This window comes from Camellia sinensis, chromosome 15 (genome assembly GCF_055761805.1).
Source record: "Camellia sinensis isolate YWXY chromosome 15, ASM5576180v1, whole genome shotgun sequence".
Classification (NCBI taxonomy): domain Eukaryota; kingdom Viridiplantae; phylum Streptophyta; class Magnoliopsida; order Ericales; family Theaceae; genus Camellia; species Camellia sinensis.
Genome location: NC_138975.1, coordinates 46,024,744 through 46,048,166, shown reverse-complemented (window position 1 = coordinate 46,048,166; position 23,423 = coordinate 46,024,744). Strand labels below are relative to the sequence as shown.

Below are 23,423 nucleotides of genomic sequence, written 5' to 3'. Positions count from 1 at the left end.
TCTAATAAGGTTCATTGAATGAATGGATTCTTTGATGGAAAGATTACTAGTATAAATAGTGTAAGGTCCCAAACCACACTCTCTAGCACAAAATTCAAGTTGTCACCACAAGAAGGCTCCCATCGCTTAGCGAGAGAAAAGTGATTTGAAGATCTTAGACAAATGAAGAACTTGAAGATCAAGCTCTTCTATTCAAAGTTTCTCTTACTCAAAAGAGGTTTTTCATACTATCATGGATCAAAGTACGTATACAGTTATTTTGGATAGTAGAAACTCATATAGTTTTCATATATGGAATTGAATCCTTAACAGTTTTTAGTTTATGTCCCACAAAGTTTCTATCAATTGGTATTAGAGAATGGTTCTCAATTCTAATGCATGAAACGTACAAGAAGAAGATCAATTATAATATGCAGAAAGATAAGTGGAAGATGAGCGAGTTAATTGCCATGTGTGCTCAAGAAGAAGAGAGGCTTAAAGTTGAAAAGTCAGATATGGCTCACCTTACGACCTTGGGTCCAACCAAAAAGATTTTCAAGAAAGGCAAAAGTAAGAAGAAAAAGAATGAAAATGATGAAACTCACAAGGCTAATGAAGAAAATAAGATTCAATGCTATTTCTGTCGAAAGAAAGTCACATAAGAAAAGACTGTGTTTTAAAGGTTGGTTGGACAAGAAAGGTAACACTCAATGCTTTGTGTCTTATCTTATGAATCCTTTTTGGTAGATGTTCCACCAAATTTTTGGTGGATTGACACTGGTGCAAGTATCCACATAACAAATTCCATGCAAGGATACCTTACAAGTCGGAAAATAAATAAAGGAGAACGAACCATTACGGTTGGGAATGGAATAGAAGTGGACGCTGATGCTATTGGCACCCTCCGTCTAATTTTAGACTCTGGTTTCATTTTAGATTTAGTAAACACAGTTTATGTTCTTGTTTTTAGAAACCTAATTTATGTTTCACAACTTGATTCCCGTGGTTATGAATTTAAGTTTGGAAATAATGGAGTCTCTTTATTCCGTAATTCTCATATGATTGGTTTTCGTACTTTATATGGTAATCTTTATTCATTGAATTTAGATTCCACTTATGCTCTTTCATGTAAATGACTTGGTAAATAAAAAGAGAAAGCGAGTGAATGAAAATTCATCCATGTTGTGTCATAAGTGCTTGGGCCACATATCAAGAGAAAGGATGGAACGTCTTATTAAAGACAGAATTTTAAGTTCATTTGATTTTTTTGATTTTAGTACTTGTGTGAATTGCATTAAAGAAAAATACACAAAGACAAAGAAAAGGGTGCTACTAGGACTACTAAATTATTAGACACAATTCATACTGATATACATAGTCCATTTACTGTTTCAACTATTTCTGGACATAAATATTTTATTAATTTTATTGATGACTTTTCTAGGTATACTTATATGTATCTTATTCGTGAAAAATCAGAAGCATTGGATATGTTCAAACTCTATAAAGCTGAAGTTGAAAATCAACTTGGCAGACGGATTAAAAGTGTAAGATCTGATAGAGACGGTGAATATTATGGTAGATTTACTGAGTCAGGTCAAAATCCAAGTGTTTTTGCTTTATTTTTAGCTGAGAATGGTATTGTTGCTAACTACACAATGCCTGGTACACCTGAGCAAAATGGTGTAGTTGAGCGACGAAACCGTACTCTTTTAGACATGAAGAGAAGCATGATGAGTAACTCTTCTTTGCCAGATTTCTTGTAGGGTGAAGCTTTAAAAACTGCTATACATGTTCTTAATAGGGTTCCTAGTAAGGTTGTGCCTGTGACTCCTTATGAGTTATGGGTTGGTAGGAAACATAATTTGAATTATTTACATGGATGGGGTCGTCCTGCTGAATTAAAAAATTTCAACCCACAAATAAAGAAATTAGACCCTAGAACTATAAGTTGTTATTTCATTGGATATCCTGAGAGATCAAAGGGTTTTAGATTCTACTGTCCCACTCATAGCACAAGAATTGTTGAAACTAGAAATGTTGTGTTCTTAGAGGATGAAGACATTAATAGGAGTATGAATCTCAAAAATGTTTCTTTGGAGGAATATTGTGCTTTTACGCTTTCCACAATTATCCAAGAAAATGAAGTACCTGAACCTGTTATGGATAATGTTGGTACTAAAGAGATTTCTCACATTGAAAAAGAAGGTGTCCCAGTTACAGAACAACCTTTACATAGATCACAAAGAGAAAAGGTTCTATATAATTTTTAATAGAAATTAACTTTAGGAATAAATTGGGAAAAAATTGAAGCATGAAAGGTCAAAGTACGAAAAAACAAATTTTAAGGGTCAGAGTGAAAAAGTAATCAAACAAAAAGAAGCAAAGCATAATTTATTAGTTTCTATTTTCCAAAGAAGACTCATCTGGGATCAAAAAGTTGCAATTAATCCTCATCAATACTTATTATTGCATCTTAATTTAAAAAAATAAAATTAAAAAATGCTAAACTAAGTCATATAATTGTTAATATGATTAATCTAAACTCTCTAGGCACATCAAAGAAACATAAGCAGATTAATTGTTAATATGGCCATAGATAGATCATAAAAATAAACAAATAAATTACAACACAACAAGAAAAATGATTTCTTCTCTCTGCCTTTGTTTAACAAGCCTTAAAAAAAAAATTGAGATTTTTAATGATCACGCAGAAGCACTTAAGTCATGAAGGTCAGCGTGTCAGAAGAAATTATTTCATGGGACGAATTGACACAACATTAAGGTCGCCGGGGGAATTTTGAGAACTCTGGCCGTCTACGCTCCATATATGCCATCTTCCCCTCATTACCTTCCTCGGTTCCATAGAACATCAGTGTGGCATTTCCTCCAAGTTCCTACACATCAAATGAAAAATTAGAACTAATCTGAAGATTGATACAATCTTTTTGTACATTATTCATGTATCAGAAAATAATTGTTGGCTTTATGGGACTTGACTGCAGTAATTATTGAATCAATAGAGTCCACAATTGCAACAATTTGGTTATATCAACTTGCAGTGCTTATATTAATAAGAATAAGTGCCCAGATAAAATTCACAAAACGAGACACAGATGTGAGATAAAGGTCACAACTACATTAAATTCACTGAATCTCACATCTGTGTCTCATTATGTGAATTTCACCCTTTGTCTCACATTTGTGTACCATTTTGTAAATTTCATTTGTATTCCTAACATTGTTGTATTAACGAAGTTGGAAATAATGATACCTGGAGTCCAGAATGGCCATCATCAACAGCATTAAGAGCTGCTTTCAGCACCCGAATTGCAGTTGGACTGTTTCTTAAGATCTCTCGACACCACTTAACCGTTTCTTGTTCTAACTTCTCTAGCTATATATACAAATAAACAAAACACAAAATAACATATGCATGCGGATGCTATATATTTATGTAGTTCATAAAATATACAACAGAGAGAGAGAGAGAGAGAGAGCTTATTAGCTATGTTATGCTCAAGAACTAAAAATGAAATGGTATTGATAGCTATAATTTGAACTCACCGGGACAACTGTGTTGACAAGTCCCATTTTCTCGGCTTCAGAAGCAGTGTAGAACCTTGCCAGAAACCACATTTCACGTGCTTTTTTAGGCCCGACCTGTCTAACCAGAATTAAATTTTTACAATACCAAATTTAAAATTTAGATCAAAACACATTTCCCATAAGATCAAGTGGCTATAACAACAGAACAAAAGGTTTGGCAAAAACTATTAGCATTGGTTATTGCACCAAAACAAAGGTTTGGCACAGAATAAAGCACCTTCACTCTCGAAACTTACCAAACGGGACATAATGGAACTTCCATAACCAGCGTCAAAGCTTCCAACCTGCAACGTGCCTAATATCAAAACTAGTATATGCTCACAAAAGATTAATTTTTCTACATGATATGATCAAAAATGAGAGGAAAAAAGCAAAACAAAAAAAATGCAAGGTTAACGTGTTTAATCAGTTCAAGCATACTTGTCAAACTACTGATTTCAATTTACGAAAGGATAAAAATGTATGTGTATATCCATATAAGAAAAACACGGCACCTTTGGACCCGTCTGACCAAAAATAGCATTGTCTGCTGCAATTGTTAGATCACAAACCATATGCAATACGTGTCCTCCACCGACAGCATAACCTGCAACCTTGTTTCAAGAAAAAGAGATAATGTATAATACGAACCAAATAATACAAACTGAAGTGAGAACGTTTTAAAGTGGGAGAAACAGGTTACCATAGCAATAACAGGTTTTGGAAGACGTCGAATTTGTACCTGTATGAAAGTAGAAACAGCATACATATTTATAAATTTGAATCGACAAAGGAGGAAAAGTAACATATAACTAGTTAGCTGATTTTCCAAGAGTCTTATTGTTTACTTTGTCATCAACTAAAAACTTTCCTTGTGAATGACATAGGGGGGAAATTTTAGTAGACTAGGTGGTCTTTTCTTGTGATTGACAACAAGTTCTTGAAGTAGTTTGACCATTTAATGGAAAAACGGTAATTTTGCTGATTTCACAAGGTCATCAGATCAGGCCCAAAGCATCCATAGTCAATCCGAAATGGCCCAAGAAGTTTCACTCATAGTTATGCAGTGACCTGGGCTAGATTTAGGCCTCCAAATTAAGAATACTATATTTGGAAAGATTTCGAATACTTAATTTCAAGGTCTAAATAAATACATGTTGAGTCATGTTTTTTCTAGGAAGCTTCTTTTATATTCTAGATCTCATATTTTAGTCTAACTCAAATATGCTATTTTTGGCGGTTTTTTGAATTGGCTTGCTTTGGGACATGGATTGTGGCCTGGTCACCAAGTGTTGTTTGCTATAAATTGAGTTGTAAACCTTTGAGGCTATTAAGCAATTTTGAGTAATAAAATTTTAGAGAATTTGTTCTCTTTTCTATATTGTTAGTGTTTTCCTTGTGTTTTCATTCATTCCATACGTTTCCCCTGCATCATCTTGCCTCTCCTTTGACAAAAGGTCTCTTATGGGATGTGTTCTATGTTTCATTATATCATTCACTCTTTTTTGATAATAAAATGTTTTTTTTTAAAAAATATAAAAAAAAATATTAAAAAAAAAAAAAAAAGGGGAGTTCAACATGCAAGTGATATAGGAGTATGAATGGCTTCAAACTCATAAAATAAGTTATAGCAGCTTTAAGTTATTTACCTGTAAATCTAAAACATTAAGGCGACCAAAATTTTCATAATCAGCATAGCCATCTTTGCTTCTCAATGCCTGGTCTCCACCACTACAAAACGCTTTGGTTCCCTGGAACAGTAGCAAAACACACATTAAGATTACCCTCGGGCATGCAAGCAATCAGGGTAATCCATAGACAAAAACTAATTGAATTGTTTGCAGAATGAAGAAATGAGGAAGTCGTGTTACTTCCTCCAAAGCAATCACTTGTTAAAACATCACATCGGATAATGCACTGTACTATTCCATAGCATATTCAATTTGCCAATTAGAAGAGAAATTCAATGAATATCAAAATCTCTACTCTTTACGATCTTGGCTCAAAGTCTATGTTTTCATATGATCACAACATAAAAAATAAAGTCCTAATTTCCTGCAATTATTAGGGCATCTCCAGAGTTAGTTCATGAACTTTAGTTATGCTTTATGATTTATGTTGTATTAACCAAATGAATACAGGAAAGTTACCTTTCCGGTAAGAATGATGACTCCCACTGAACTATCGTCTCTAGCATCATTAAATGCATGAATAAGCTCCTTAATTGTATGTGGACGGAAAGCGTTTCTGCGCTCCTGCCTGTTGATAGTTATCTACAAAAGAATGAGAGAGAATATAAAGATGGTAAATCTCCAGAAATGCACTATTGGCTGTGGCCAACCATCGTTAGCTCAAAAGAATATAATGACATGGGAGGTTTGAATTGGTAATAGACAAAGCCTGAAGCCAATTCAAAGAAAGAGAAACAAAATAACTACACTAGCAGCAGGTGCAATGGAAGAGGCAAAAAACAAACAAACAAACAAAACAACAAAAAGTTTATGGAACATTTCATTTCTTGCATTTTAATAGAGTTGTATTAGTATAACCAAGAGAAAGTACAAACAGTTCAAAGTCCTGCAATTTTGTGTAGCTAGATGTCAGTTGAAAATGGGGGATATCTTTTGCCTAATATAAATGCAACATGACACACATGACTACACACATCCAACACTAGTTTTGTACATCCAAACGATTGTTTCCACTTTTATCTTCCTAACAATGAGCAAAAGTATAGGGTGGTAATCAATTTTGTCAAGAAACTAAATAAGTATCATGAATATTTCTATAATTATTGATCTACCATTCCTTCACATGCCTTCGTGTGTATGGTTGCAAACAACCACATGGAGAGCTCAATGTTATGTACATGGTTACTAAATTAAGTTTCTCTACAAATGAAAGATTTTTGGATGCTAGGAGGGTAGCACAAGGCAATGCCATGTAGTAATTTCAACCAATCACAAATAGCTTTGCCCCTTGTGTTGTTTTCTAAACACCAAAATAAATACGTGGACTCCCCTGTCTATGCCAATCACAATACAAGAGGGAACCACCATGGCAATACCCTCTGGGGGTATGCAATAATTGTTTCTCTACAAATATTTAAAATACAGCAATAATGCTACGTACCAAGAGGGAGGGGGGGGGGGGGGAAGAGCACAAAATGTAAGAGGTGTAAATCAGATTCATCCCCGTCAAATTATGTTTGTGTAGGAAAAATAAGAAATAATACACGGTGGAAATAAACGGATTCAGGCATACCTTGTACTCTCAAACCGAATCCATGGATCATGTGGGTGAATCACGTGCCTCCATTGATGTCTTCAAATAATTCCTAGCAATGGAGTAGAATTACTAGAGAACTACCCACACTTTTCACAGTACAAAGGCGGAATGGTTTATGAGAAGAGAGAACATATAATTTTTGTTGTGTCAAATACAGAACCCAAGTTCTGTTTATATAGGAGAGTTTAATGTCCATCCTATATCAAGATTATCTCATATCAAGATTATCCCATATCTTGAGATATAATCTGTTATATCATTTGGATTTTTTCTAACCGGGTCATGCCACTATGGGCAACCCAATTGGGTTCGAGTTCTAAACCCGACCCAATTTCCAACATCTCCTACTCGAACATGCACTAGCATGACACTACGCATTTTGTATCTCAATCTACCTAATAAACGCAATCATACTAGCCGATGGACCATGAGACTGCTGAGAACACCTGTATGTGGGAGTTCTACACTAGAAACTCAAAAACGAGCCAGCATAGAGACATCAACCCAAAAATAAAAATAGTGTCTCATATACCCCAAACCCATCTAATTACAATAGTCTAAAAAACATCTCTAATCCCTCAAAAGAGCATGTTTTATCCTCTCAATTCTTGCAATATATTCATACTCAATCCGCCTCTCATACAGAGCGATGTGAGTTGTCAACAGTGAATATACAACAGTGGTGTAATACTAGATGATTTCCCTTCGCTCTCATGCGATTTAGTTCAGAATTGAACACTTTCCTAGCGATGTCCGTTAAGGCCGAATCATACATGACCTCAGGTAACATACCAGAGTCGTAGAACATCAACCTTTTACCTTATGACATTGTCAAAGGTCACAAAAGGGTACATAAGTGAAAGTCATACCAATAATGACATGTAAGACTCACACGGTGAGGAAGCAGGGATCCATTCTCTCACCTCATTCCTTAGTCGCCAAGCACATGTAGTATGAACACATCCTACCGTGGAGTGACTCTTCCAAAGAGTGACATCATACTTGACACATCATACAGATCTTAGTCTAGTCGCTTTCAGCACCTAACCCGAATTCTCTTTTTACTCGCCTTCCAGCCACCAAATGAGATCTCACATTTGGCTAATCATAGCAAGCATGACATGGAAAGTGGGTACGAACATCCATATTTGGTTTTTAACACAACCTCATCTTGGTTGTAACCAAGGCGATATACATAGTGGATAATTTAAGCCTCTCTTGGCTCTAAATAAAATAAACCGCTAGTCTCATCCTTGCTCGCTACCAAGCGCCAAGGGCAATTGCTCGTGTGAGTGAGCCAATCTTGCCTGCTAATCATTATGACACAAACCATAATAGTATCAATGTCCCATATTCTCACAAAAATAAGTGATTGATTGAAAAACCACAACAACAGTTTGCGTAATTCTAGATTACAAACATAAGCCCTATCGGCACCTCTTGCAATAAGCATATACAACGGAATCCACCATGTGCACCTCATATGAAGTGGTTCAAGATCACTATCTCTTGCACAATTACCTCTTTAAAGATATTTTCGTGACCAATTTGTGTTCATTCAAGATGCGTCCAACTAGCGCATTGAATCTTACAAGGGGCAAATTTATACACTGCTAGTAGAGCATCCTATCCACAGTCTAATGAGCAAGATCAAGGTCTAAACTACTCAGTTGACCATTTACAAAAGATAACACTCATTATGCGGAATATGCCCACATAGCGTACTTCAGGCTCTCACAACAAAAAATCAAGAAATACAGATAATCTGTTTCTCCCAAAGATAATCTGAGGATTCACTCAATAGTTGAGGCTCTAGCTTTTACCAATAGGTAAGTCAATGGATTTGCAATTTCGCATTTAGAATCATTCTAGGATATTCCTTATGTAAGTCATCAAAGACAAATCGAGAATTCTTCCAGAATAATCTCTAAGGATCGTACATCCGAGCATACAAATTGCATCACCCATGTCCATCATGTCTAAAATAGATGACTGCCAACCCTAGGCAGTGGCAACCCTATATATTCCTAGCTTCTAATGACTAAGTAAGGAAAAAACTTCTTTTGGAATATTGATAATGCCTCAGTGGTCTTCATCGATCATCGTTGGCCCATCATGGCTCGATGAAATCTAAGAACCACTATTTGGATAACTGTTTTAGGCCATAAAAGATTTATTGAAACTAGCAATCTTTTTGTGCCCCTAACTTTTCACCATAAAAGCATTAGGTAAAATCCCTACGAATCTACTCATCCAATTCTCCAACGAGAAGTTAGGTCACAATGTCCACAAAGTAAAGTTCCAAACTCATGTCAATCATTACCTAAGTCGAAATAACCTCACTCCCTAGGAGGAAGTCTTCTTGTGGTCTACACCTTCCTCAAAAAATGACTATCCAAATCGCGCATAACTTTAAAACAATTTCGCGTCATAGCGGAAAGTCAACCAAATCCTAAAAATGGCTAATTCTCAAAGACTTTGTCTCAAAATGCGCAACATCGATCCACTTTCTAAAAATAGGGGACTAGAGAGAGCCTTTGGCATTATCCTAGACTCTTTACCATCTTGAGGAGCATTCATGAATGTTTCCCTCTCAATCACTTAATGATGACGTGAAAAACTTTCACATTCGCTACCACGCAACTAAGAATGTAGAGTATTCTTCTCCAATGGAGTAATCTACTAGTAGGCATATCGCTCCCACTATCCCTAAGATATTGAAAATTTCTTTCCATTTTCAACTAGGCTACATAAAGCGCCATACTTAAAATTCTCTATCTTATAGAGTTCTAAAACTCTATTCATGTCACATTTACCAAGAAAACTTTATGTAACTTAGTTATACTCCCATAAAGCTGCTCACCTATAAGTGCATGACCCGGAGGGTTTACATTACAGCATACAATAATGCGCTACATGACCCTGAGCGTTTACAAAACAGCATACAATAATGCGCCATAGAACTCTAGGCCTTAACTTCGCAACCTTATGAGAAGTAAAATAAAGATAAGCTGCTTGATGGTTATAGATCACCCACAAATGGCTCTCTGTAACCCATTACTCAAATGGAGTGTAAAATCTGATATGAAGGGCACTTAGTTAGGGACATAGGCAACAAACTAAAGTGCAATTCCCAATTGGGAAACATATTGCACCATCATCCATTTAACATAAACAATACTTAATTCATTATCTCTACTACACCATTGTGTTGCTGAGTACTAGGAATAATAAATTTCTCGTCACAGAGCTTTCTAAAACACAACTCAAATAGATACTCGCCACCTCATTCAAAACTAAACACAACTCAAATAACTACTTAGCACGATGCTAATCATAGCACACACATCAGTTTTTATTGCGCCCAACAAGGCAATAAAACCACGGCGACGTTGAGTCATGTTTCCTTTCTTTGGCTCAATTAAGGTTTGACCTAAATTCTCCAAGACTTTTTGCACATTTAAAGAATAGGATTACATTATTCACATTTGAATATCTCTACTAAATCTAGGTCAACCAAATTAACTTCCAGAAGTTAAGTCAATTAGAGAAAAAAATGAGCATTGGGATTAATTTGATTAGTATATCATAATATAATTTTGCCGCAAAAATCTAAATTAAATAGTGACAATGTTACAGAAGTCGTAAGATTGAAAATTCGTTATGCTCGTAATCATTTCTTGCGCCACAAGTGACAATTATCCAAAATTTTATTTAATTAATGCGCAAAATATTAGTTTTTGGGAGTAAATCTACAAAGATTTCTCTCAACTGAACAACCTCCCACTAACTATGGCATGTCTAAATCATGATAAAATATTTAACTCCACATGATAACATCTCAATATAATTTATAAAAGAAAACATGCTAGAATATTTAATCATGAAATTAAAATTCACCAATATAAATAAATTATGCTATTTAAAATAACAACATACTACAAGTTCTAATCATTTAAAAGAACTTAATATGATGTATATAATATTTAAATAATGGCATAACATATTTCTATAATTTCTGCAATTTTCTAGATTTATAAGTAATTAATAATTATATAGAAAATCATAAATAAATATTACAGAATCTGAAAAAATACAAAACTCATACTAGTAAATAAGATTACATAACAGTAGTCTACTATAAAAATTTCAAGTCTAGAATCCAAGTCATGCTCCTCCAAAAGCAATTTAATGTAAAATATTGAGTTATTCATTAATGAAAAATATTTTATTTTTTCAAAAAATTCTTAACCTTTAACATATTGTATACAAATGAATTACAAGTCCAACGGTACAAGCCATGCTTCAATTAGAATTATAAAGCAATTAACGTGGTTTTGAATTATAAACAAACAAACAAACAACGCCTTAATAACTGCAGGCAACCAGCGCCTTTCGTGCCTCAGCTCAGGGCACGGCTTGCACACGTGGCACGTGCTGACGCATCCCAGCGCCTGGTGCAGCCACAGCGCTTACATCAACAATTTCATCATTTTCTTCAACTCTCCCCTAAAATTAGGATTTGAGTTTTCTTTTCAACCGTAAGTCAGAATCATGCCCATAATATACCATTTCGAAGGTCTCGAAACAAGGATTTCAAATATATAATTTTCATGACATAAAAACAAAGCATGTAAAACTAGCATGCAATCAAAGTTACAAAAATCAGATATAAATCTCCATTCAAAATCCGACCATCCGATTTCTGCAAAACTTTGCACAATGATCTAAATAATATAGATTACAACATATATAAAATTCAAGACAATCAGAGATGGTTCAAAAAACCATATCTATACATATATTCATGCACAAATAACACGAAAACACCTAACAATAGCTCTGATACCAATGTAGGAAAAATAAAAAATAATACACAGCAAAAATAAATAGATTCGGGCATACCTTTTATGCTCAAACTGAATCCATAGATCATGTGGGTGAATCATGTGCCTCCATTGATGACTTCGAATAATTCCCAGCAGTGGAGTAGAACTACTAGAGAACTACTCACACTATTCACAATACAAAGGCATAATGGTTTATGGGAAGAGAGAACATATAATTTTTGTTGTGTCAAATACAGAACCCAAATTCTGTTTATATAGGAGAGTTAGGAGACGCATAAGATTGATACATTATCTTATATTATCAAGATTATCTCATATCTTAAGATATAATCTGTTATATCATTTGGGTCTTTTTAACTGGGTCACGCCATCATAGGCGACCCAATCGGGTCCGGATTCTAAACCCAACCCAATTTACAATAGTTTGTGAAGCTGACTCATTGAACCTGTGTTCCATATTTAAACAACAATAACGCTATTGGTTTAAGTTACAAATACAATGTTGACTTATAAGATGGTAAACAAAACATGATAATAGTGAGAGATCATTAATTTATAGCATGAGTAAATCTAAATGCACAAAAATTTTCACACAATAGATCACATATGTGAAACAAATAGTGATTCCAGATATGATGGATGCCACTCACCTCTTACCTCACATCTCTATCTAACTCTGTAAAAAATTCTGTACAACTAGCCCAACTGATACAAACACATATAAATTAATATCATCCATAAAGTCATTTTGCATTTTCTAAAATCACCAATCACAGTTTCACACATTTCACTGCTAAATTTATCCCCCCCAAAAAAAATAAAAAATAAAAAATAAAAAAGAGAAAAAGTTTGGACCTTAGCAATGGATTCGCCATCAGCTTTCTCGTAGACAATGTCGGTGAACTCCTTGCCATTCTCATCACAATCAACAAGTCTCCAAACAGGGTCGTGGGTCGGGACTTCACCGTGTATTCGGTGATATCTATCGTTCATTGAAGAAGAAGAAGAAGAAGAAGAAGAAGACGCACTGCAATTGCACAGCCCAATCGAACCACTGATGCTCATGGGAGCAATATGGTTGGTCACAGAGGCCAGTCTCCTTTTCATGGTGTTGATTTCGTTCTCTGCCATGGCTTGTTTTATGTGTGAATTTTTAATTTGCTCTGTTTTTGAAGGATATCAAGATGGTGTGTTTTTGTACTTCTTCACAGGATAGTGGTTGGGGATCTTGGGATTTCGTTTTCTGACCCGGTAGGACTGGGCGGATAAGATAACGTTTTTTTTTTTTTTTTCTTTTTTTTACTTTCTTCTTAAAATACGATTTCTTGATAATAATTTTTAATTATGTTAAAAATTTATTTTAATTAATAATCTAAATAATTTTATTATTGTATAAGATAATTGTTAAATTTTTTATTTTTTTAATTAATTTTGTTAGATAAAAAATTCTGATAATAAGATATTTATAATTTTTTAAATAATAAGAAATAATTCGTATTTTAAATAAATCTTAAGAAGTATACAAATAATCTTAAACTATATCAAATTTAGGAAAAATTACTCATCGGTCCTATTAGACCTGTTGCCCATTAAATCTTAGATCTTGTTCGTTAATATGTTAAAAAAATTAAAAAATTATTATAAGTTATCATATTATTTTTTTCTTTTTTTTTTTATAAATGCTACAAACTTTACTAAAATAGTAAATTCTCAAACAAGCCCTTATTTGGGATGTTTGGTTTTGGTTAAAATAATCAATAAAGACAAAAAAAAAATTAAATAGTCAATAAGATAAAATATCACATCCTACACACCAATCAATCAATTTTTCTCTCACAATCATCTAATAGAGAAATTATTCATTGCCCCTGGGGCACCACCACATAATAATGTGCCATGTGGCATGGCACATTTTGATGCCACATCAATGCCATGTGGTGTGAATGTGCTCAAATTGTTGATTTTTATTTTTATTTTTTTATTTTGAAGCTCTTTATAATGTTTTAGGAGAGTTCAATTTATTGTTGATTTTTTTTTTGTTTGAAGTGGTGAATTATTAAATCTGTGACTTATTTGAATGTTAGCTTGTATTTCTTCTTTGTATTTAGAAGATTGTGTTTGTTTGTATTACTCAAATCCATTTGTTAAAGTTTGTAAGCTCTGGCTGTCTATAATCTTTTTTTTTTTTTTTTTTTTTTTTTTTTTTTTTTTTTTTTTTGGGGGGGGGCAAACTATAGGATATGATATTAGTGGATTAGTAAGTTATACTATAATGACAGGGCCACAGCATCGACTCAAACCTGAACCTCTGACGGTCTCAAGGGACAATTACATGGACTACTGGGCCAACTGTCCTGTCCAACAAGTACAGATTTTCATTCCCAAATTGCCTTGCAATTGCCTCACTTTTGTATTTTAAATTTTAAATTTCAATTTTTTGTAATTTTTATTTTTGTGATTCATGTACATTTTTATTTTGTCAGTCGGAAAAGATCAAACCATTATGTTCTGGCGTGGTTGAAATGAAATGTAAATTAGTGAGCATCATAATTTTTCACAACTCAAGCCTTTGTCTGAATTATTTGAGGTTGGCTGCATCATAAATCTTATGGAACACAATGGCACAAACAAAACGGGTTGAATACAAGTTATATTATTATAGTGTTTCCAGCCGTGGAGTTTATTTTGTGGTTTGTTTACAATGCGTACATGTGCTGGAGGAATGCATAATGTTAGATGATCGTTTTGGTCCATTGACAAGTATGAGCTCATCAGTTATGTGACTACTATAAGCTCATTATTTATGTGAGCTCTGTTGTTTCCATGTGAACTTGATTATCAAACTAAAAGCAACCAGTGTGTTTGGTTTGAGTTTTCTGAATTAAATTTTTTGAAAATTAAGTTTTTTGATTTTCGTATTTTTTTGCTTTTAGTGAATTTTTTAAAATTTTAAACATTTTTTTTACTTTTTTAGATGCACCTTACTTAGATGTATCTAAAAAGTAAAAAAATTGTGAAAAAATATTTTAAAAAATTGAGAAATACATAAAAATACAAAAAAATGTACTGAATTCTTGTATTTTTTTGTATTTTTGGTATTTAGTGAATTTTTAAAAGATTTTTTTTACAATTTTTTTACTTTTTAGGTGTATTTATGTTAGGTGTATTTAAAAAGTAAAAAATTTGCATAAAATATTAAAAAAATTCAGTAAAAACAAAAAAACACGAAAAATAACAAAGTAGAATTTTCTGAAAACTATTTTTAGAAAAATGGAACCAAGCAAGGTTAATTTTTTTTTTGGTCAAGTTAAATGTTCTCATCGCTGGTCTTGATTTCAAGATCACAATATTCTCATCGAGAATTGGCAATTTGGCATGCAAATAATGTATAATTTTATCTATAAACATCTAATTACACCCTTTTTTTTAAAAAATTCTATATTTGTAGCTGCCCATTCTTTCCATTTGCCCAATGTCCATTGATGTAATTCACCGTGTATTGACTAAATTCTCAAGCATGCAAGTCTATTACCTGCAGGAGCGCATTGATGGATCACTTATTATGAGAAGGTCATGAATGCTCTGTTATTGAGTGGTCTTCATTGTCACATTTCTTTTGGAATCTTGCTAATATGGTCAAATTCCCTCTATTTTAGTTATGTTTATTTATACGGTAGTGAATTTTATACAGGGAAATTATGAAATCTTTGATGAATTATGAGCATATTAGTTTATTGGATGGTCATGTTTGTTGTTGTGTTGCCCTTTCTTCTATTTTCATAAAAAAATTTATTTGTAATGTTGACTTTTATCATAAAGTGTTGGCACAGTGTTGTCGGAAAACACTAACACCTTAGCGATTTATGTTTTCAAATGTAAGTTTCGAAAAAGAGTGAATTTAGTGATCCAAAGCGATTCCATAATTTTTTTATGTTCTTTATTAAAAGTTCTCTTTAATAAGGAAAAAGTCAAATATAATGAAATAAAGTATTGATGAAGTGGTGGTTTTAGATTGATAAAATGTTAAACAATGGATCATAGTGCTCATAGAACTGTGTTTTGAAGAAAAAATTTAGATGTCAAGTTAAGAAGTCTACCCTTATCGTATCACATTTTATAGCATGTAGTGTATCATGTTTCCATTCTCGTTCTTCGTACCAAAACGATTTGCATTCCAGGTAAATAGGGCAGGAGTAGCTGGAAATAACTTGAGAAAGGACTGAATTGTTCTTTTTGCCCCAGCTGGGGTTTGTTTCATCCAAGCAAAAGCGATGCTGAAACTCATAGTGTTATTTGCCTCTGATTTTGAATTTAAAAATAAAAAGCTCACTGGTAGATGGTTGGAGATACTTTCTTTTTCTTTTTAACTAGAGTGAGATTATTGTAATTTATATGTGAAATTTTATATGGTTGTGCTGCTGTGTGGAATGGGCGGGCTGTTGAAGTACAGTTATTTTTCCTTAAATTGTGTCTATCCTTTCTTTATGATTTGTGTACAAGTAATAAACTGTATTTTATTTTCAAGAGAGATTAATTTCTATAGCTAAGTAGTATTTGTCATGGCCATGGAGCTGATGAATGGCCTGAAGGCCCTGAACTCAGTGTTATCTGCTTTTTTCTTAGATTTTAATTTCTATGATATCCATGTTGTAGTGTATATGTATGTCTTATTTATTCTCATTCTTGCTCTGCAGACTGCATATCTTTTTTCATAAGAATTTTCCAGAACTGTGCACAGTAAGTGATGGGTAAAACCTTGAAGTTATGGGTTCAAGTCACGGGCAACCACTTTATGCACTATGTCAAAGATTAGGTGTGCACCCAATCTTTCTCCTCCCAAACACACATTAATGCATACTAATTGAGCGTTGTTTTTTTGTGCACAATAAGTCGTTCATATAGTTTAATTGATCTCCAGATGATGCTTACTCATCCATATTATAGTTTTGGATCTGAAAGTCATTTGCTTGTGATGATACAGTTTGTTCCAATGAATGGATCGGACTGGTCCAAGCTCCTCAAGCCCAGGTCCAAATGATCAAGCCCACTGGATAACCTGCAAACAAGTTCAACGGGGAACGGGGTAGTCCCCCAGTGAACCCTCCGACGAGCAAGTTAGGAAGAGAAGTAGAGTGTATAGGGAGAGATTAGAGATAGAAAAGCTTAACCTTCTTCTTGTCTTTAACGTTTGCTTATATTCTTTGGTAATCATTTCGTTGTCCCTTCCGACCTGCCCTCCTCGCCGAAAGTCTATGTTGTAGCTTACCTTGTTCAGGGTAAGGGGGTCCTGTTCCGACGAAGAGGTGTTGTCGTAATAAATGCTGTGATGGGCTGCATTAATGGTGATGTGCAGTGGCAATAATTTTGCAGATCTTTGTCTGCTGATGTGGCTCTTCCTTCACCTGCCATGTGTCTGAATGTCATTGGCTCTTTATGCCATGTTGGATTCCAGCTGTTCTGGACCTCACCAGCTGGGTTATGTATTGGGCTCCAAGTGATGTGCTTGGGTTGTTCATAGTGATTCATGGCCTTCATGGGCTTATACACCTCAGTAGTCCCCCATTCCCGAGTGCAACTTTAGTCTAACGAAGGGAATACTAAGGGTGTTAGGGATTGGCAGGATAGAGGTCGACTGGCAGTGGTGACCGAGAGGGGAAACCGACCAGGAGGTGGTCTGGTCGTGCAGGGTGACCGAGTGGAAGGGCCGACCACGAGGAGGGCTGACCGCGAAGGTTAGCCGAGTGGGAGGGTCGACCACGAAGAGGGCCGACCACGAAAGTTGGCCTAGTGGGAGGGTCGACCACGAAGAGGGCTGACCGCGAAGGTTAGCCGAGTGGGAGGGTCGACCACGAGGAGGGCCGACCGCGAAGAGTGAGGTGGAGGGGCGTGGGGCTCGAGAGGCGGCGTGTCACGTGGTGATTTGAAGTGGAAAAGACAGGGTAAGGGGAGGAGACAGTGGATCGTGGTCGTACACGAAGCAACATCCCGCGTGGGAGGGGAGATTAGGCGTTAGATCAGAAATGAAACGATAGGTCATTATGGGTGTTGAAAAGACAGTTTTGGCGGATGATTTGAAAAGTTTTCAAACTGGCGAAAATTAATTGGGATCTTTGGAATACGGGCAAACTGTGGGCTTTTGGCATTATTCGATTCACCTACTTGTTTACGAAAAATCAAAATATTCCAAGTGTGAATTCCTTTGTTGCTCACGATACACCTCTGCAACACTTTTTCAATTTCCTTGCACCTGCATCCGAAGCGATTCGCAGACATACCATAGAAATGGCCCATGAAGAAGCTGCGAATGTCAGGGTGGATCCACTTGGTGATGATGATGCAGTGGAGTTAGCACAGCAATATAGGATGGAGAGGGTGGGGGAGTCGGTGGTACGATCCCATGGTTCCACCATGATAGCAGCTCCAAAGCCAATCAGCCAGGCAGAACCAGATCACTGGCATACAAAGGCAGATAGATCAACGGTTACTGCAGCAGATTTGGAGGCTATTCGCAAAAAATACCAGGTGCCTGCTGAAATAGAGTTATTGTTGCCGATGTCGACAAAGAGGCCATCTGACGCCAGGCCAGGGGAGTTTGCCCTTTATGAGGAAGCATTAAAGGGAGGACTGAGGCTGCCCCTGCCGCAAGTGGTGGTAGATGTCCTGAATCGTTTGGAGGTAGCGCCGGGCCAACTAATGCCCAATGCATGGAAGATCTTACTGGCCTGTGCAAGTGCGTGGCCGAAGGCGAACGAAGGGGCGGCCATGACAGTAGACAAATTCTTCGCATGTTACAAGGCCTTAGGACAGCAAAAGACTTGGGTCACTCTGCAAGCAGCAGCAGGGAAAGGGTTGGTGGCGGGGCTGTCGTCGTCGATCAAGGGGTGGAGACCACGGTGGTTCTATGTGTCAGCCAGTGGAGGGGTTGGAGTGCGCACCATTTAGAAAGTGCCCACCAAGTCTATGGAGCCAAAGCTGGGAGCAGCAGCAGAGGAGAGGGTGAAGAGGGTAAAGGAATAGAGGGAGAAGGAAGGGGCTAGATGGGACGAGCTCGTTCAGCCGTCGGCTTTGTTTGAGGCAGGGTTGGGTCCACAGCCGAGTGGTGGGGACCTCGACCGAACGGAGTTGGAGGCAAGGAGGAAGGCTCAAGAGGCGGAGGACCAGACCATCTTGGCCAAAGCCCAAAAATTCAAAGAGTCGCAGGCAGACTGACCGCCAAAGCCGGTTGCGAGGGAGAGGATCCGACCTCGCCCCAAACCCGTGGGGGAAAAAGACTTAAGTGAATTTGTGCCACGACCGCCCCCCAACAGATCCCTTGAAGGAGAGGGCTTTGAAGGAGATGGAGGTGAGGGGCGTAGTGAAGAAGAAGAGGAGAGTGAGGAGAAGTGGAGAAGAGCCTGCCTTGAAGAGAAGAAGGAAAGTGAGATCAGAAGAGACCAGTGTGGCCAAGGAGGCAGAGAGGGGGGGAGTGGAGGAGACCCCAAGAAGGGTGGTCGTCCCAGAAGTGGTGGACATCGCGTCGGAGGGGATGGAGGTCATCCCAATAGTGGTGGGGATCGCCACAGAGGTAGCGAGGGCCGCCCTCGGAGTGCAAGTAGAAGGTGGGGCAACTGGACCTGAGCCAAGAAGGGGAGAATAGCCCCAGGGGGATCCTGCACCCCAAGGAGGGGGAGTCAGTCTGACTACTGCAATCTACCACGCTCGTGCAGTGGCTGGGCGGCTGGAGGGAGAAGAAGGCCCAGCCAGGGCAGGGGCAGACCGCCTTGTGGGGATTGTGGAAGAGGTAGCCTTGCGCTCAGCAGCCAGATTCAATGAGGCTGAACTGCTGAGGGGGTCATGCTCCGCTCAAATGGAGGTAACCACCTTAGCAGGGGCTCTGCTGAGGAAGGCGGGGGCTGCGAAACTCAAGGCAAGTGAGGCCAAGGCTACACTTGCAAGGTTGAAGAAGGAGAGTGTAAACTGGGAGAGGGCCCATACTGAGCTGCAAGCGGTCAAGTTGGGGCTGGAGAACGAACGCCGCCAGGTTGTGTCGCTCGAGTTCCAGCTAGCTGGCGAGCAGAGGAAGCTGGAAGAGGCCCAAAAAGCCTGCGCGGTCGCGCTCAAATAACATGAAGAGGCGATGTCCAGTAATGAAGAGCTGGTCAGAAAAAAGGATGAGGCAGACGTGAAGATTGACGGTCTGTAGAAGGAGCTGGAGGGCGAGCATGCAAAGGCAGCGGGGGAGAAGGAGAGCCTTCAGAAAGAGTTGGAGGCAAAGAGAGCCAAGGCGACTGCTGAAAGAGAGACCCTGAAGGAGGAGTTCGAGGCAGAGAAGGCCAAGGCAACTGCTGAAAAGGCGACCCTGAAGAAGGAGTTGAAGGAAGAGAGGGCTAAGGCAGCCTCTGAAAGGGTGACCCTGTAGAAGGAGCTGGACGAAGAGAGGGCGAAGGCAGCCTCTGAAAGGGCGGCTTACCCCGATTTATATGTTGCAGCAGTGGATCAGTTCAAGGGGTCTGCTGAATTTCAGATGGCAGTGGATGTCGCGGTCGCCAGCAGCTTGGCGAGGGAGGAGTCTGGGGGGGTGGGCCCGTCGATGGTGACCGCTGGGGGTAGAACTGAAGAAGAAGTTATTGAGAGCTTCCAGTAGTCAGACTTCTACAAACACGAAATGGCTGAGTTCTGGGACATTGGCTGGAAGATGTTCAAACGTAGAGCTGAAGAACTGTTCCCAGACTTAGACCTCAGTAGTGTAACAATTGGTGAAGACGATGTGGCCCAAACCCCTCTGGATGAGGGTATGGAAGAAGAAGACCTCGTCTCCAGTGAAGAGGAATGAGTGAATTGTTTTTGTTTTGTGTTGTTTTTTGTTTGTTTTTTTTTTTTTTTTGTTTGTTTTTTTTGAATTGCTGTAATGAACTTATGTACAAAGTTGTGAATAAATAAATTTCAGTTGCGTTTTGCATTTGATTGTTTTTGCTTGAGCATCTGAAATGGATGAGAAGTGCAGCTTGTGTATGGAGCTAGTGTAGGAATCATTGTGAAGTGCAAAGTGGAGTTAAACTTGTAATAAAAACTGAATTTAGGAATTCCTCAAGACGGAGTGGGATTGGAGTTGTGATAAAAACTCAATGCAGAGTAAAGTTTGGAGCTCCTCAATGTAGAGTGAAATTTAAAATGTAATAAAATTATAAGTTTTTGTCGGCCACACTGCTCAAGTAGATTAGTGGTTTATGGAGTGAGGCTTGGCTTGTAAGGAAAGAGGCTGACTTGTAAGAGCTTGAGTGGGAAAAGGAGAAGATTAAGAAGAAAATAACCTAACTTGTAAAGAAAACATGTAAGAATGTCTTTGGAATCTGACTAAGCAAAGAGTGGTGTAGAGACTTGGACCTGGAATTGTGACTAAGTGTGTCTACTAATTCCACAAGCATGAAGTTTGCATGGATGGCCTTGAGCGAGCCCTGCACGCGTGCTCAGTTGGGGCTAAGCTATGATTCACTGACGTTGTAACTAACTCAGTCTGAACCTGAAATTGTGGCGCTCGGTCTGGCTGAGACTTGCTATGCTTAGGCTGGCTGAGGCTTGGTCTGGCCGAGTGCTTCATGCTCAGTCTGGATGAGGCTTTTAGTGCTCAGTCTGACTGAGGCTTTTAGTGCTCAATCTTGCTGAGGCTTTTAATGCTTAGCCTGGCTGAGGCTTTTGACGGTCGGACTGGCCGAGGCTTCTGGTGCTCAGTCTGGCTGAGGCTTTTGACGGTCGGACTGGCCAAGGTTTCTGGTGCTCAGGCTGGCTGAGGCTTTTAGTGCTCAGTCTGGCTGAGACTTTTGGTGCTCAGTTTGGTTGAGGCTTTTGGCAGTCGAACTGGTCGAGGCTTCCGGTGCTCAGGCTGGCTGAGGCTTGTAATGCTCAGTCTGGCTGAGGCTTTTAGTGCTCAGTCTGGCTGAGGCTTTTGGCGGTCGGACTGGCTGAGGCTTCCGGTGCTCAGGCTGGCTGAGGCTTGTAATGCTCAGTCTGGCTGAGGCTTTTAGTGCTCAGTCTGGCTGAGGCTTTTGGTGGTCGGACTGGCCGAGGCTTTTGTTGCTCAATTTGGCTGAGGCTGTTAATAAGTGCTGCAAATGAGAATGTTATTGAGACAACACACAGATAGCTAAGATATAGAATTGTTGTCCTGGACAGTGTAGTCCAATCGATCAAAGTTTACATTATGCATCAAAAAGAAAATACAACAACTGGGCGATACAACAGTAGGAACTTATTGAAAGTAGTGCTTCAAGTGTTCAGCGTTCTAGGGGTGGGGGAGGTCTCGACCTTCCATGTCTTGAAGTCGGTAGGTGCCCGGACATGGTCGGGCTTTTATAGCGTAAGGTCCCTCCTATTTGGCTGCCAGTTTACCCTCAGTCAGATTTTTGGTGGCAAGAGTTGCTTCTCTCAAGACAAGGTCCCCTACGGCGAACTCCCTTGGTCGGACTTTGCGGTTGTAGTGTGTTCTCATTTTCTGTTGGTATGAGGCTAGTTTGATAGCAGTGGTCTCTCTGAGTTCTTTAATTAGGTCCAGGTTTGCCCGACGGAGCTCTTCGGTTAGTGCTGGATCCGGATGTAAAACCTTGAGAGTAGGTAGACCGACTTCTACTGGAATAACCGCCTCAGCGCCGTATGTTAAGCGGAAAGGGGTTCCCCCAGTGGGAATCCGAGCTGTAGTTCGGTAAGCCCAGAGTACATTCGGTAGTTCCTCAGCCCAAAGTCCCTTAGCAGCTTCTAGCTTAGTTTTGATGATCTTTAGGAGAGAACGGTTGGTGACCTCAACTTGGCCATTGGCCTGGGGATGACCAGGGGAAGAGAAACATGGTTGAATCTGGAGGTCGGCACAGAACTTCCTGTACTTGGCGTTGTCAAATTGTTTGCCATTGTCGGAGACGATGGCCTGAGGGATGCCAAACTTGCAAACGATCGACTGCTAGATGAACTTGGTTGTGTTCCGCTCGATAATGGTGGCAAGGGGTTCTGCCTCTACCCACTTGGTGAAGTAATCAATGGCGACAATCGCGAACTTGGTCTGGCCTCGGCCGGTGGGAAATGGACCGACCACGTCGGTCCCCCATTTGGCGAACGGATAAGGGCTGCAAAGTGTGATCAACTCTGTAGGAGGAGCATGGGGGATGTTGGCAAAACGTTGACACTTATCACATTTGAGCACGAAATTAACTCTATAGGAGGAGCATGGGGGTTGTTGCATGACCTTCTTCAAGGGTTGGTCAGTGAGAACCACTACGGAATGGGCCTGGAAGTAAGGACGGAGCCATCTGGAGGCGGTGACCAAGGCCAAGGACAATTTTTCTAACAGCGGGTAATTCTACTCTGCTCCCCTGAGAGCCCAACTGATGTAGTAGACCGGCCGTTGGACAGGGTCGTCTTCCCTGATAAGAGCTGCACTGACTGCGATACTGGAGACAGCTAAATAGAGGAAGAGGGGCTCGCCCGTAATTGCTTGTAAAAGGAAGGGGGGATTGGCCATGCACTGCTTCAACTGCTGAAAAGCCTCTTCAGATTCAGTTGTCCATTCAAAAGTTTGCTGAAGAACTTTGAAGAATAGTAGGCACTTATCTGTTGCGCGGGAAATGAAGCGGTTGAGGGCCGCAACTCGGCCAGTGAGCCTTTGAACCTCCTTAACCGTTCTGGGTGACTGCATCTCAATCAAGGCCTTAATCTTTTAAGGGTTAGCTTCAATGCCCGCTAACTAGCCATAAA

General features: G+C 38.6%; 1 protein-coding gene across 1 annotated transcript; it reads right to left on the bottom strand.

Moving 5' to 3' along the window:
- Positions 1-2,556: 2,556 nt before the first annotated feature.
- Positions 2,557-12,992, bottom strand: ECHID (enoyl-CoA hydratase/isomerase D). The gene is made up of 9 exons (XM_028256191.2): positions 12,561-12,992; positions 5,718-5,840; positions 5,217-5,318; positions 4,271-4,309; positions 4,083-4,181; positions 3,825-3,872; positions 3,547-3,642; positions 3,254-3,376; positions 2,557-2,876 (listed from the first exon to the last, which is right to left on the bottom strand). The coding sequence occupies exons 1-9, from the start codon at positions 12,834-12,836 to the stop codon at positions 2,760-2,762; spliced, it is 1,023 nt and encodes a 340-aa protein (XP_028111992.2). The 5' UTR covers positions 12,837-12,992; the 3' UTR covers positions 2,557-2,759.
- Positions 12,993-23,423: the final 10,431 nt, after the last annotated feature.

Coding starts and splice junctions, on each gene's coding strand:
- ECHID (XM_028256191.2), bottom strand. CDS start 12,836: ATGGCAGAGAACGAAATCAACACCATGAAAAGGAGACTGGCCTCTGTG. Junction 4,310..5,216: donor TTAATGTTTTAGATTTACAG/GTAAATAACTTA, acceptor ACTTTCATACAG/GTACAAATTCGACGTCTTCC. Junction 3,643..3,824: donor GTTCCATTATGTCCCGTTTG/GTAAGTTTCGAG, acceptor CTGGTTAGACAG/GTCGGGCCTAAAAAAGCACG.